This window comes from Choloepus didactylus, chromosome 9 (genome assembly GCF_015220235.1).
Source record: "Choloepus didactylus isolate mChoDid1 chromosome 9, mChoDid1.pri, whole genome shotgun sequence".
Taxonomy (NCBI): Eukaryota; Metazoa; Chordata; class Mammalia; order Pilosa; family Megalonychidae; genus Choloepus; species Choloepus didactylus.
In genome coordinates this window covers 124,299,581-124,315,379 of record NC_051315.1, presented here as the reverse complement: position 1 = coordinate 124,315,379, position 15,799 = coordinate 124,299,581, and the positions used below count along the sequence as shown (strand labels likewise).

At 42.0% G+C, this 15,799-nt stretch overlaps 1 protein-coding gene across 7 annotated transcripts in view; it reads right to left on the bottom strand.

The window, feature by feature from the left end:
• Nucleotides 1-15,799, bottom strand: part of ARMC9 (armadillo repeat containing 9) — a 172,145-nt gene that overhangs the window by 116,591 nt on the left and 39,755 nt on the right. For all 7 annotated transcript variants that reach the window (XR_005218790.1, XR_005218791.1, XM_037849509.1 and 4 more), the window contains one exon: nucleotides 3,386-3,484. Coding sequence is in view for 5 of the 7 variants with exons in the window: in XM_037849509.1 (XP_037705437.1) it covers nucleotides 3,386-3,484 (99 nt within the window). In the remaining 2 variants the exon portion in view is untranslated. The remainder of the gene's footprint in view (nucleotides 1-3,385; nucleotides 3,485-15,799) is intronic.

Genomic DNA, 15,799 nt, shown 5'->3' with positions numbered 1-15,799 from the left:
AAATAGGGGAAGGAAACAAACAGACAAAGGTACCCAGTGTTCTTTTTTACTTCAATTGCTCTTTTTCACTCTAATTATTATTCTTGTTATTTTTGTGTGTGTGCTAATGAAGGCATCAGGGATTGATTTAGGTGATCAATGTACAACTATCTAATGGTACTGTGAACAATCGAAAGTACGATTTGTTTTGTATGACTGTGTGGTATGTGAATATATTTCAACAAAATGAAGATAAAAAAAAAACAAAAAAAAACCTCAGTGTCGAAGGTACTAACCTTTATAGAAACCAGCAGTTTTCTGGTGGCGGCCCTGAGGAAGAGCTGATTGAGGACCACTCTAAAAAGAGGCTGATCTGGGACCACCTACTGACCTCAAAATCGAGGGCATTCTGTTTGAACCTAGAGTAGAATTTATCCCCTTAAAAAATAAAAAAGCAACCTTCTTTCAAATCCCCAAATCCTACCAGTTCACTCATTAGACAGCTCATCTGAGCTGTATCCTAATTTCTTCCTCATACATCACAAAGCTGAGCTCCTGAGACCAATATCACACATCAACCCTAGACATGCCTAGTCAACTACAATACTGTTATACACTTTTACAAATACACACAAGTATCATCCTGTAGACAAATCTGCTGGGAACAATACAAGAGTATTTGCAGCTTTTACTGTCTGTTTCTAAGCCAATGACCGAGTAGAAAGAAAATGGTTATGAGCAAAGCTAAAAATAATTCATCGTCCTTCCCCGGCTTATGAAGCTCAGGCAGGGCCTGGACCTAACCTTAACCCCACCTTCGAGGTCAAGGGTGGCAGGGTGGGGCGGGGGGGGGGGGGGGTCCTGACAGGTGAAGTTAATAACTTCTAATGAGATAAAATATCAGATATGGCATGCCTCCCCCCTTTCCAAACTGCCCCTTAACAGCTTGATATCAGTTTTAAATATGCTGAATCATGGTGTCTCCCAGAGAAAATGGAAAGAGAAGGATTCTTGTACAGGCAGGGTTTAATAACACCAACCTGAACTAATGAATAAACAGGAGGGAGAATGGAGCAGTCCTGTTAGCCATGGGTCCTGCTGTGCTAACCACTGCTCCAGCCACTCCGCCCCCTCCCCGACAGCTGTGTGTCCCAGCAGACAGAGCCAACCCGGCCAGTCCTTGGGGATATGGCCTGAAGTCCCTCAACCTGGAGGGCCCACAAGGAGGTTACTTTTCTGAAACTCAGGTGTTTTTTGTGTGCTTTGCTGACATTTTAAAAGTAGTCAATTCTCTAAGATGTTTCCCTGCTAAAACCAAGGTGGCCAAAGCCTAAAACACAGAACTCACAGCTTGCCATCCACCTGCCAACACAAGTGACAGCCTAACGAGCTTCGACAGACCTGTGGGGATTTGTCCTTCATCACTTTACTACATCCTGTCCCTGAAGATTTGTGAGAGAGACAATTCTTGAGTCATAGTGCCAGGGGTAACTGTGTGTATTAGTTGTTTGACCTTCCACTCGTTTAAAAAATGTATTCAAGCTTGTTTTTTAAATTATAAAAGTAATATGCTTACTAGGAAAAATTAACAATTTGAAGGGCACACAGAGAACTTTCAGAGCCTTGAAAATGGTCTGTTTCTTGGGATATGTAGAAGGCTTTTGGGTGCTCACTTTATTGTGCTTTGTGGGTTGCATGTGTAGGATACGTATAATTTTGTATGCAGCCAATATTATCCAATCAAAATTATATGACTACCTGCTTCAAGTAACTCTTGCTTTATAAGCAATGTGAAATGTGTAACTGCATGCTTCCCTTTTTGCATGGGCTGCCAGGAAGCGCAGAGCCAAATGTGTGGCCTCTCTCTCTACTGGTACAGCAAATTATGGCATGTATTTTCGATATTAGTCTTAGCCCTGATTTACTTGTATTTTCCCTACCCTTATTTTCCTTTAACCACAATTTCTTTACACATTTTTACTTTCTGTTTTCTCAATTCTCATATTTTTGTTTTCTCATATTATAAGCTGCTTCAAATCTACTTGAGAATGAGGAAGGGTATAATTCCGTAAAAATACTAAAAAAAGGCCTCTGCTTATTAAGACTCTATTATTAATATGCAAATCCATATTTAAAAGCTCAAGAGCCCAGACTCTCCCTGCAGAGCCATGGCTCTGACCCTTGAGGGATGCCTGAGGATCACCCAGGTTGCTTCATGCCAACTCCATGCACCTGGCTCCACCCACCCAGACTGACCCAGGCAGCAGGTTGGGGTGAGCTCCAGGAAAGTGGGTTCATGAAGTCTGAAAAAGCCCTTGGCAGACACTGGTGTGCTGCCCTTGTTAAGAAGCCCTGCCAGAAAACCACACGCCTCCAGATGTGATACCCCAAGAAGGACACAGCATTACCTACGTAATGTTTTAGCCTGGGATGCATAACCTGAATTTCTAACCATGAGGAAACATCAACTATAAAAGGAGGGATGTTCTATTTTTAAAAAGTTGAAGAGGACTGTATTCTTGAGAAACATCAATGTCATAAAAGTCAAAGAAAGTCTGGGGAAATGTTCATGATGAAAGGAAGCTTAAGAGACATGACAACTAAATGCAATACCTGACCTAGACTACAAGAGAGGAAAATGCTATCAAGAACATCAACTGATAGAACTGGAAAATGCACAGATTAGATAAGAATAGTGTATCAATGCTAAATCTAACTGAAGTTGATAACTGTATGGAGGCTATGCAAGAGAATGTTCCTATTTTTAAGAAACACACACTGAACTATTTAGAAGTAAAGGGCTGTAAGATATGCAATTTACCGTCAAATGGTTCAGAAAATAAATTGTGTGTGTGTATGCATGCTGTACATAGAGAGAGAAAGAGAAAGGTGGTAGGGAGAATGAGAAAGCAAATGAACAGGGTAATATGCTAGTAGTAAGTGATTCTGGGTAAAGGGTTCAACAAACAGTGTCCTTTGTGCTGTGTTTGCACCTTTCCTGTAAGTGTGCCATTATTTGAAGTAAAAAATAAAAAAATAGAAAGAACCCTTGCCTTAGATCTTACAGCTTCCAACCCAGCCGTTATTTTGAAAAAGAGAATGTTTTCTCCTTTCCTACTAATTTGCTGCCAATTGTTCCCAGCCCTTGGAGTTTCATCCGAAGGGCGGAACCACACTCCTCTCACCACCGTTCCCAGGAGTCAGTGGTCCACTCTACTGGTGATATTCACAAACAGCTGTCATTACCTTCTTGGAGTTTATAGACCACAAAGGCCAGTGAAATGCAGCCTCTGGAGTGTTATTTTCTCACAGTCTGCCTTTTTCCCCATTACGTTATGCTTTAGATTTGACGGGACAGACCGTGCCCACTGCCCCGAGCACCGAGCAGGAGGAGCCGGAGCCTCACCGTCCCGGGCCTCGTGAAGTCCACGCTGTGCGTCAGGCTTTGCCGCATCTGATTGCTGAAGAGGCGGACACACACGCTCTGCAGGTACTCAGGGGTGATCTGCAAAGTGGACATGAGGATGTTAGGTAGAAGGCTTGAAACACTCGCACGACCCCAGAGCCACGCTTGCAATTATCAGAGCTGCCTCTCAACAGTCTTTCTGTGACAGACGAAGATGAATGCGTGAGCTAGGGAAGCATCACTTGGCTCTAACACTGGAGCTCCCGGAGTTAGAGCACTGAGCTTGTCAGAAAAGGCTGTTAATACACTACAGGTGTCATCACAGTCATCCTACTCTAAATGAAGTAATAACACTCAGCAGACTTGCACTGTTATGTAAAATAAACGGATTTTAAACCAGTTTTTGTTAATTCAAATAATAAAATCTTTGGGTGGCCATATGTGGTGGAAAGAACACCAAACTTAAAATCTGAAGATGTGAGTTCGAGTCATGGACTCTGGGGAAAACCAACAGCTCTGCTTCTGGGTTTCCTGACCTGTCAAGTGAGACGAACAACATCTGCCTCTCTGGGTCCCAGTGACAGGGTCAATGAAATCACAGGTATGCTTAATATCCACTAGGTGACTCGGTAAATGCTTACTGAATGGATGATGGAGATATTTTCATAAACCGTCAAGGGCACCAGGGCTACTGCATGACAGTGTCTTCTTTAGCAGCTCCCAAACCTCTCATTAGCTACCATAATTTAGGATTGATATATATTATCCAAGCTGGTGATCTCTGCAATTCTTTCTTTCCATTTTATATCTTCTGTTTCTACAAAAGTGGCACATGCTCATTTAAAAATGTACCAGTACCATGACCTCTCCCCAGTCTTGTCTCTCCTCCCTAAGCCAATCGCTGGAGGTAGCTACATTTGCAATTGTGCATCCTTTCAGACTTTTTTCTACGCGTGATTGAGGGGGGAACCTCCTTTAGCCCGCTCAGGCTTCCATGTGGAGGAACTTCCACATAGGAATATACTCGGCCTTTTTCTCTGCTCCTCCCCTCTCCCTCACTGCTGTGAGAGGAGGACTGACTGTTCACCCGCCAGGTGGGCTGGGAGGAGCTAGGAGTGTTGGGCCAGGATTTTTGTTCTTTTTGGACTCCCGCCTACCTGCTGGAAGCTTCTGGTCTGCTTCAGCCATGTGGAAAGGCCTGTCTGCCCCATGGCAGATGTCTATGGTAAACCACTTGTGCCAGCAGGAGCGGAACACGGGCATGCCTGCCTGGTCACAACCTAGTCAGGCTTTCCAATCAGCCTTTTTCAATACTAAAGGTGACATTTTGATGTCTACCCTTCCGACTCCCATATCTTTCTCTCACTGAAGTTCAAATTTGAGAAGAGGATGTTATCTGCTGACTTTCTAAAATCCCAATAGTAATTGTATATAATTTTTTTTTAAATCATCATTTTATTGAGATATATTCACATACCACGCAGTCATACAAAACAAATTGTACTTTCGATTGTTTACAGTACCATTACATAGTTGTACATTCATCACCTAAATCAATCCCTGACACCTTCATTAGCACACACACAAAAATAACAAGAATAATAATTAGAGTGAAAAAGAGCAATTGAAGTAAAAAAGAACACTGGGTACCTTTGTCTGTTTGTTTGCTTCCCCTACTTTTCTACACATCCATCCATAAACTAGACAAAGTGGAGTTTGGTCCTTATGGCATTCCCAATCCCACTGTCACCCCTCATAAGCTACATTTTTATACAACTGTCTTCGAGATTCATGGGTTCTGGGTTGTAGTTTAATAGTTTCAGGTATCCACCACCAGCTACCCCAATTCTTTAGAGCCTAAAAAAGGTTGTCTAAAGTGTGCGTAAGAGTGCCCACCAGAGTGATCTCTCGGCTCGTTTTGGAATCTCTCTGCCACTGAAGCTTATTTCATTTCCTTTCCCATCCCCCTTTTGGTCAAGAAGATGTTCTCCATCCCACGATGCCGGGTCTACATTCCTCCCCGGGAGTCATATTCCACGTTGCCAGGGAGATTCACTTCCCTGGGTGTCTGATCCCACGTAGGGGGGAGGGCAGTGATTTCACCTTTCAAGTTGGCTTAGCCAGAGAGAGAGGGCCACATCTGAGCAACAAAGAGGCATTCAGGAGGAGACTCTTAGGCACAAATACAGGGAGGCCTAGCCTCTCCTTTGCAGCAACCGTCTTCCCAAGGGTAAAACTTATGGTAGAGGGCTCAACCCATCAAACCACCAGTCCCCTATGTCTGTGGTCATGTTAGCAACCATGAAGGTGGGGTAGGCAAATACCCCTGCATTCTCCACAGGCTCCTCAAGAGGGCACTACATCTTTTTTTATTTTTTTTTTCCTTGTTTGTCTTTTTTCTTTTTTTTTTTTTTTTTTAACTTTCCCTTCTTTTTTAAATCAACTGTATGAAAAAAAAAGTTAAAAAGAAAACAAACATACAATAAAAGAACATTTCAAAGAGACCATAACAAGGGAGTAAGAAAAAGAAAACTAACCTAAGATAACTGCTTAACTTCCAACATGTTCCTACTTTACCCCAAGAAAGTTACATAATATAGCAACATTTCAGTGAACTTGTTCCTACTACATCCATCAGAAATTAACAGACCATAGTCATTTCTGGGCATCCCCAGAACGTTAAATAGCTTATCTGTTCTTCTTGGATTATTGTTCCCCCTACCTTAATTGCTCTCTACTGCTAGTTCCCCTACATTCTACATTATAAACCATTTGTTTTACATTTTTCAAAGTTCACATTAGTGGTAGCATATAATATTTCTCTTTTTGTGCCTGGCTTATTTCGCTCAGCATTATGTCTTCAAGGTTCATCCATGTTGTCATATGTTTCACCAGATCGTTCCTTCTTACTGCCGCGTAGTATTCCATCGTGTGTATATACCACATTTTATTTATCCACTCATCTGTTGAAGGACATTTGGGTTGTTTCCATCTCTTGGCAATTGTGAATAATGCTGCTATGAACATTGGCGTGCAGGTATCTGTTCGTGTCACTGCTTTCCAATCTTCCGGGTATATACCGAGAAGTGCAATCGCTGGATCGAATGGTAGCTCTATATCTAGTTTTCTAAGGAACTGCCAGACTGACTTCCAGAGTGGCTGAACCATTATACAGTCCCACCAACAATGAATAAGAGTTCCAATTTCTCCACATCCCCTCCAGCATTTGTAGTTTCCTGTTTGTTTAATGGCAGCCATTCTAACCGGTGTTAGATGGTATCTCATTGTGGTCTTAATTTGCATCTCTCTAATAGCTAGTGAAGCTGAACATTTTTTCATGTGTTTCTTGGCCATTTGTATTTCCTCTTCAGAGAACTGTCTTTTCATATCTTTTGCCCATTTTATAATTGGGCTGTCTGTACTATTGTCATTGAGTTGTAGGATTTCTTTGTATATGCAAGATATCAGTCTTTTGTCAGATACATGGTTTCCAAAAATTTTTTCCCATTGAGTTGGCTGCCTCTTTACCTTTTTGAGAAATTCCTTTGAGGTGCAGAAACTTCTAAGCTTGAGGAGTTCCCATTTATCTATTTTCTCTTTTGTTGCTTGTGCTTTGGGTGTAAAGTCTAGGAAGTGGCCTCCTAATACAAGGTCTTGAAGATGTTTTCCTACATTATCTTCTAGGAGTTTTATGGTACTTTCTTTTATATTGAGATCTTTGGTCCATTTTGAGTTAATTTTTGTGTAGGGGGTGAGGTAGGGGTCCTCTTTCATTCTTTTGGATATGGATATCCAACTCTCCCAGCCCCATTTTTTGAAAAGACCATTATGGCTCAGTTCGGTGACTTTGGGGGCCTTATCAAAGATCAGTCGGCCATAGATCTGAGGGTCTATCTCTGAATTCTCAATTCGATTCCATTGATCTATATGTCTATCTTTGTGCCAGTACCATGCTGTTTTGGCAACTGTGGCTTTATAATAAGCTTCAAAGTCAGGGAGTGTAAGTCCTCCCACTTCGTTTTTCTTTTTTAGAGTGTCTTTAGCAATTCGAGGCATCTTCCCTTTCCAAATAAATTTGATAACTAGCTTTTCCAAGTCTGCAAAGTAGGTTGTTGGAATTTTGATTGGGATTGCATTGAATCTGTAGATGAGTTTGGGTAGAATTGACATCTTAATGACATTTAGCCTTCCTATCCATGAACATGGAATATTTTTCCATCTTTTAAGGTCCCCTTCTATTTCTTTTAGTAGAGTTATGTAGTTTTCTTTGTATAGGTCTTTTACATCTTTGGTTAAGTTGATTCCTAGGTACTTGATTTTTTTAGTTGCTATTGAAAATGGTATCTTTTTCTTGAGTGTCTCTTCAGTTTGTTCATTTCTAGCATATAGAAACATTACTGACTTATGTGCATTAATCTTGTATCCTGCTACTTTGCTAAATTTGTTTATTAGCTCTAGTAGGTGTATCGTCGATTTCTCAGGGTTTTCTAGATATAAGATCATATCATCTGCAAACAATGACAGTTTTACTTCTTCTTTTCCAATTTGGATGCCTTTTATTTCTTTGTCTTGCCGGATTGCCCTGGCTAGCACTTCCAGCACAATGTTGAATAACAGTGGTGACAGCGGGCATCCTTGTCTTGTTCCTGATCTTAGAAGGAAGGCTTTCAGTCTCTCACCATTGAGTACTATGCTGGCTGTGGGTTTTTCATATATGCTCTTTATCATGTTGAGGAAGTTTCCTTCAATTCCTACCTTTTGAAGTGTTTTATCAAAAAGGGATGTTGGATTTTGTCAAATGCTTTTTCAGCATCTATTGAGATGATCAATTGATTTTTCCCTTTCGAGTTTTTAATGTGTTGTAATACATTGATTGTTTTTCTTATGTTGAACCATCCTTGCATGCCTGGAATGAACCCCACTTGGTCATGGTGTATGATTTTTTTAATGTGTCTTTGGATTCGATTTGCAAGTATTTTGTTGAGGATTTTTGCATCTATATTCATTAGGGAGATTGGCCGGTAGTTTTCCTTTTTTTGTAGCATCTTTGCCTGGTTTTGGTATTAGATTGATGTTAGCTTCATAAAATGAGTTAGGCAGTGTTCCACTTTTTTCAATGTTTTGAAAGAGTTTGAGTAAGATTGGTGTCAGTTCTTTCTGGAAAGTTTGGTAGAATTCCCCTGTGAAGCCATCTGGCCCTGGGCATTTATTTGTGGGAAGATTTTTGATGACTGATTGGATCTCTTTGCTTGTGATGGGTTGGTTGAGGTCTTCTATTTCTTCTCTGGTCAGTCTAGGTTGTTCATATGTTTCCAGGAAATTGTCCATTTCTTCTACATTATCCAGTTTGTTGCCATACAGTTGTTCATAATATCCTCTTATAATTTTTTTAATTTCTTCAGGATCTGCAGTTATGTTACCTTTTTCATTCATTATTTTGTATATATGGGTCTTCTCTCTTTTTGATTTTGTCAGTCTAGCTAGGGGCTTGTCAATCTTGTTGATCTTCTCAAAGAACCAACTTTTGGTGATATTTATCCTTTCTATTGTTTTTTTGTTCTCTATGTCATTTATTTCTGCTTTAATCCTTGTTATTTCTTTTCTTGTACTTGGTTTAGGACTGGTTTGCTGTTCATTTTCTAGCTTCTTCAGTTGATCCATTAGTTCTTTGATTTTGGCTCTTTCTTCCTTTTTAATATATGCGTTTAGTGCTATAAATTTCCCCCTTAGCACTGCTTTTGCTGCATCCCATAGGTTTTGGTATGTTGTGTTCTCATTTTCATTTGTCTCTATATATTTAGCAATTTCTCTTGCTATTTCTTCTTTAACCCACTGATTGTTTAGGAGTGTGTTGTTTAACCTCCAGGTATTTGTGAATTTTCTAAGTCTCTGATGGTTATTGACTTCTAATTGTATTCCATTGTGGTCAGAGAATGTGCTTTGAATAATTTCAATCTTTTTAAATTTATTGAGGCTTGTTTTATGTCCCAGCATATGATCTATTCTGGAGAAAGTTCCGTGAGCACTAGAAAAGTATGTGTATCCTGGTGATTTGGGATGTAATGTCCTGTAGATGTCTGTTAAATCTAATTCATTTATCATATTGTTTAGGTTTTCAATTTCCTTATTGGTCTTCTGTCTGGTTGATCTATCTATAGGAGAGAGTGATGTGTTGAAGTCTCCCACAATTATTGTGGAAACATCAATTGCTTCCTTTAGTTTTGCCAATGTTTCTCTCATGTATTTTGTGGCACCTTGATTGGGTGCATAGACATTTACGATTGTTATTTCTTCTTGCTGAATTGCCCCTTTTATTAGTATGTAGTGGCCTTCTTTGTCTCTCAAAACATCCCTGCATTTGAAGTCTATTTTATCTGAGATTAATATTGCTACACCTGCTTTCTTTTGGCTGTAGCTTGCATGAAATATTTTTTTCCATCCTTTCACTTTCAGTTTCTTTGTGTCCCTGTGTCTAAGATGAGTCTCTTGTATGCAACATATTGATGGTTCATTTTTTTTGATCCATTCTGCGAATCTATATCTTTTAATTGGGGAGTTTAATCCATTTACATTCAACGTTAAAACCGTGAAGGCATTTCTTGAATCGGCCATCTTATCCTTTGGATTATGTTTGCCATATTTTTCCCTCTCTCTATTAATATCCTTTATTGTACCCATACCGAATCTCTTTAGTACTGAACCTTTCTCCAGGTCTCTCTGTCCTGTCTTTGTTTCTCTGTCTGTAGGGCTCCCTTTAGTATCTCCAGTAGGGCAGGTCTCTTGTTAGCAAATTCTCTCAGCATTTCTTTGTCTGTGAAAAATTTAAGCTCTCCCTCAAATTTGAAGGAGAGCTTTGCTGGATAAAGTATTCTTGGCTGGAAATTCCTCTCACTCAGAATTTTAAATATATCGTGCCACTGCCTTCTTGCCTCCATGGTGGCTGCTGAGTAGTCACTACTTAGTCTTATGCTGTTTCCTTTGTATGTGGTGAATTGCTTTTCTCTTGCTGCTTTCAGAACTTGCTCCTTCTCTTCTATGTTTGACAGTGTGATCAGTATATGTCTCGGAGTGGGTTTTTTTGGATTTATTCTATTTGGAGTTCGCTGAGCATTTATGATTTGTGTATTTATGTTGTTTAGAAGATTTGGGAAGTTTTCCCCAACAATTTCTTTGAATAGTCTTCCTAGACCTTTACCCTTTTCTTCCCCTTCTGGGACACCAATGAGTCTTATATTCGGACGTTTCATATTATCTATCATATCCCTGAGGTCCATTTCGAGTTTTTCAATTTTTTTCCCCATTCTTTCTTTTATGCTTTCATTTTCCATTCTGTCATCTTCCAGGTCACTGATTCGTTGTTCAACTTCCTCTAGTCTTGTACTATGAGTGTCCAGAATCTTTTTAATTTGGTCAACAGTTTCTTTAATTTCCATAAGATCATCCATTTTTTTATTTAGTCTTGCAATGTCTTCTTTATGCTCTTCTAGGGTCTTCTTGATTTCCTTCATATCCCGTACTAGGGTCTCATTGTTCATCTTTAGTTCTTTGAGTAGCTGCTCTAGGTGGTGTGTCTCTTCTGGTCTTTTGATTTGGGTGCTTGGGCTTGGGTTATCCATATCGTCTGGTTTTTTCATATGCTTTATAATTTTCTGTTGTTTTTGGCCTCTTGGCATTTGCTGAACTTGATAGGGTTCTTTTAGGGTTTGTAGACCAGTTGAAGTCCTTATCTCTAATTTATCAGATCTACAGCTTCGTGGAGTACACTTTCTCTAACTAACCAGCAGGTGGCGTCCACGAGCCACCTGTTCTTCACAAGCCAGATCTCCCCTGCTTAGCCTTTTTGGTGAGTGGGGGAGTGAGTCTTGTGGGGCCCAATTGGTGTCCCAAGCTTGCGTGTGTAGTTGGTGTTGCCTGCCCTGTATGTGGGGCGTGTTTCTGGGCAGTCGGGGAGGAGGGGTGGCCCTAACAATCAAATCTCCCTGATGATCCTAGAGTTTTAGAGCTGCTGCAATAGTCTAATCCTTCAGTTCAGTCCTGCCACAGTTTGTCTCTGCCACTGACCCACAAGTCTTTGGTATTGGCGTATGGCTCCTGAGACTTGCAAGTGGGCCCCTCTTCCAGGCTGTGCACCCCGGGTCCTCTGTTGAGGGATGACTGTGCTATGTCACAGGTGAGTGCCGTCTCCCCAGGGCAGTTCTGGGCTGCTGGGCTGTGTTGGGAGGCTCCCAGTCTGCTCAAATGATGGCTGAATGGGGCTCTGTTAATTCACACTGCTCCCCCTTCCCAGCTCTGGGACATTCAGCTGAGGTTGCAGGGAAGGCTAATGTCCACGCCCAGTTTTGTGGTGTGTGCCTGTTATTTGAAGCACTTCCGTCACACTGGGTTGTCTGGGGCAGCTCTGGGCTATGGGGCTGGCGATGGGCAGGAGTGTTTCCTGTCCACCAGGATGGTGGCTGTGAGCGGACACCCCCCTTTTCTTGGGAAGTTGTGTTGTTTAGTGAATTTTCTCAGCCACTGGAATATTGCCTTTTGTCTCAGAGCTCTCTTAGTTCTGCTCTTGACTTGACGTGCCCAAATTTCAATTCTTTGAAGCTTTCTGTATTGAGCTTCTTAGAGTAATTGTTTTAGAAAAAGCAAAAAGGATTTAAAAAAAAAAAAAAAAAAAAAAAAAACGGCCCTCCTCAGAGATCTAATGGGTTATTGAAATGCTAATAGACAAAGCAACCAGGGCCATTAAGGAAAGGTGCCCAGGGCAGAGAGATCAGCTTTGCTTCGGGATTTGCATATGCGCCTCAAGGCCTGATCTCCGCCCTTCCCCTTTCTGTGTTCACTAGAACTCCAAAAATCCTCTGCTTTTATTTTGGAGTTTTTCGTGTTGTTTTTTTTCTATGTCTGTCTCCTCTCTGCTGGGCTGGCTGCTCTCAGAGTCTCTGGTGTCTGGTCTCAGTCTATCTATGGTTGGAGTTTGAATCAGTAGAATGAGTTTCCGATAAGAGCAGCCACTGCAATTCTCCCTTCTCCTTCCCGGAGCTGACAGCCCCTCCTCCCCCGGGACTGAGCCTGGCAGGGAGGGGCGCGGGTCCCCTGGCCGCAAAAACTTACAGATTTCGCTGATCTCAGCAGTTCCACGTTTTCATGAGTGTTGTATGAAGTATGCCCAAAGACAGATTGCTCTGTGGTGTCCAGTCCACGCAGTTCCTGGCTTTTTACCTACTTTCCTGGAGGAGTAACTAAAACATACAGCTCACCAGTCTGCCATCTGTACTTCCTTTTAAGTGGAATCCTGTATATAATTTTTATAGAAAAAAATGATAGCATATATAATTCTGCTTTGCAGCCTGCTTTTTGTTGTTGTTGTTGTTAACTATAGGTTCTAGTTCGTATTTTTTTCCCCAATACCACCCCATTTTTAACACCCTGCAGGGTTGACATTCATTTGTTCTCCTTCATGTAAAAACAAATTTGTACATTTTATCACATTTGTTGAGCACTCTAGGTTTCACTGAGTTAAACAGTCCCAGTCTCTACTTTTCCTCTTTCCTTCTGGTGTCCCACATGCTCCTGACCTTCCTCTTTCAACTACACTCATAGTCATCTTTGTTTAGTGTACTTACATTGTAGTGCTACCATCACCCAAAACAGTGTCCCAAACCTCTCACTCCTGTCTTTTCCTTTCTCTCTGTAGTGCTCCCTTTATTATTTCCTGTAGCACAGGTAACTTGTTCACAAACTCATTGCCTGTTTGTCAGAGAATATTTTAAACTCTCCCTCATATCTGATATAGGATTCTTGGTTGGCAGTTTTTCTCTTTCAGTATCCTAAATATATCACACCACTTCCTTCACAACTCCATGGTTTCTACTGAGAAATCCACACATACTCTTCTCAAGCTTCCTCTGTAAGTGATGGATCACTTTTCTCTTGCTGCTTTCAGGATTCTCTCTTTGTCTTTGACATTTGATTATCTGATTATTAACAGTCTTGGTGTAGGTCTGTTCAGATCTATTCTGTTTGGGGTATGCTGCACTTCTTGGATCTGTAATTTTATGTCTTTCATAAGAGATGGGAAATTTTCATTGATTATTTCCTCTATTATTGCTTCTGCCTCTTTTCCCTTCTCTTCTCCTTCTGGGACACCCATGACACATACATTCGTGTGCTTCATGTTGTCATTCAATTCCCTGAGATGTTGCTCATATTTTTCCATTCTTTTCCCTATCTGTTCTTTTGTGTATAGGATTTCAGGTGTCTTGTTCTCCAGTTCCTGAATATTTTCTTCTACCTTTTGAAATCTGCTGTTGAGTGTCTCCAATGTTTTTCATCTCTTATGTTGTGCCTTTCATTTCCACAGATTCTTCCCATTGTTTTTTTCAAACTTTCAGAACGGGTTCAGGTCTCAGAATGGGGTTATATTCAGTCTCAAGTTAGCTTGTGGGTGTATCTTAGAAGATTGACAGACTTTCCTGTGAGGATTCTAACTGCTGCGCTTTTCCTAACCTGCCCAGCAGGTGGCACCTGTCAGCCTGTTGCTCCTGACTGGTGTAAGAAGGTGTGGCCCCTTTAGTTTCTGTTTTGACTGTTTTCCCCAACGGCCCTGGGGTCTGAGTTCTTAAGGGAAGGCCAGCACTAGTGCTGGGCCCCACCTCATTCCTCTTAGGGAAGATACACCCCCTAGGGAATTATCTTCTGTATTTGAATTGCTCCCTTGTCTTTCTAACTCTGTTATCTCCACCCCTGTATGGGTCAGAGCACTGTGAACTGAAAATGGCTGAGGCTCTCTCCACTGAGTCACTCAGGTTGAGAGAGAGAAAAAGGGACAAAAAGCCCCCTTTCAGGGCCAGTCCATGGCCCCCCACTTTCACCCATTCATCAGAGAGAGCACCTGGTTTTCTGGGCTCCCTTTCCTGGGACACAGGAGTTTTCTGGCTCTTTAAGGTAGGTTGTCACTAAAAGCCTCTGTCTGCTTATTGGGGGTTTGTAGTGTGTATTCAGCAGTCCACATCTGTTAATTAAAACCCATTTACAGGAGGCGGGACAAGATGGCAGACTGGTGAGCTGTATGTTTTAGTTACTCCTCCAGGAAAGTAGGTAGAAAGCCAGGAACTGCGTGGACTGGACACCACACAGCAATCTGACTTTGGGCATACTTCATACAACACTCATGAAAACATGGAACTGCTGAGAACAGCGAAATCTGTAAGTTTTTGTGGTCAGGGGACCCACACCCCTCCCTGCCAGGCTCAGTCCCGTGGGAGGAGGGGCTGTCAGCTCTGGGAAGGAGAAGGGAGGACTGCAGTGGCAGCCCTTATTGGAAACTCATTCTACTGATCCAAACTCCAACCATAGATAGACTGAGACCAGACACCAGAGAATCTGAGAGCAGCCAGCCCAGCAGAGAGGAGACAGGCATAGAAAAAAACAACACGAAAAACTCCAAAATAAAAGCGGAGGATTTTTGGAGTTCTGGTGAACATAGAAAGGGGAAGGGCAGAGCTCAGGCCCTGAGACTCATATGCAAATCCCGAAGAAAAGCTGATCTCTCTGCCCTGCGCACCTTTCCTTAATGGCCCTAATTGCTTTGTCTCTTAGCATTTCAATAACCCATAAGTCTCTGAGGAGGGCCCTTTTTTTTTTTTTTTTTAAATCCTTTTTCTTTTTCTAAAACAATTACTCTAAGAAGCCCAATACAGAAAGCTTCAAAGGCTTGCAATTTGGGCAGGTCAAGACAACAGCACAACTAAGAGAGCTCTGAGACAAAAGGCAATAATCCAGTGGCTGAGAAAATTCACTAAACACCACAACTTCCCAAGAAAAGGGGGGTGTCCGCTCACAGCCATCATCCTGGTGGACAGGAAACACTCCTGCCCATCGCCAGCCCCATAGCCCAGAGCTGCCCCAGACAACCCAGTGTGACGGAAGTGCTTCAAATAACAGGCACACATCACAAAACTGGGCGTGGACATTAGCCTTCCCTGCAACCTCAGCTGATTGTCCCAGAGTTGGGAAGGTGGAGCAGTGTGAATTAACAAAGCCCCATTCAGCCATCATTGCAGCAGACTGGGAGCCTCCCTACACAGCCCAGCAGCCCAGAACCGCCCTGGGGGGGATGGCACTCACCTGTGACATAGCACAGTCATCCCTCAACAGAGGACCAGGGGTGCACAGCCTGGAAGAGGGGCCCACTTGCAAGTCTCAGGAGCCATACGCCAATACCAAGGACTTGTGGGTCAGTGGCAGTGACAAACTGTGGCAGGACCGAACTGAAGGATTAGACTATTGCAGCAGCTTTAAAACTCCAGGATCACCAGGGAGATTTGATTGTTAGAGCCACACCTCATCCCTGACTGCCCAGAAACACGTCCCATATACAGGGCGGGCAACACCAACTACACACGCAAGCTTGGTACACCAATT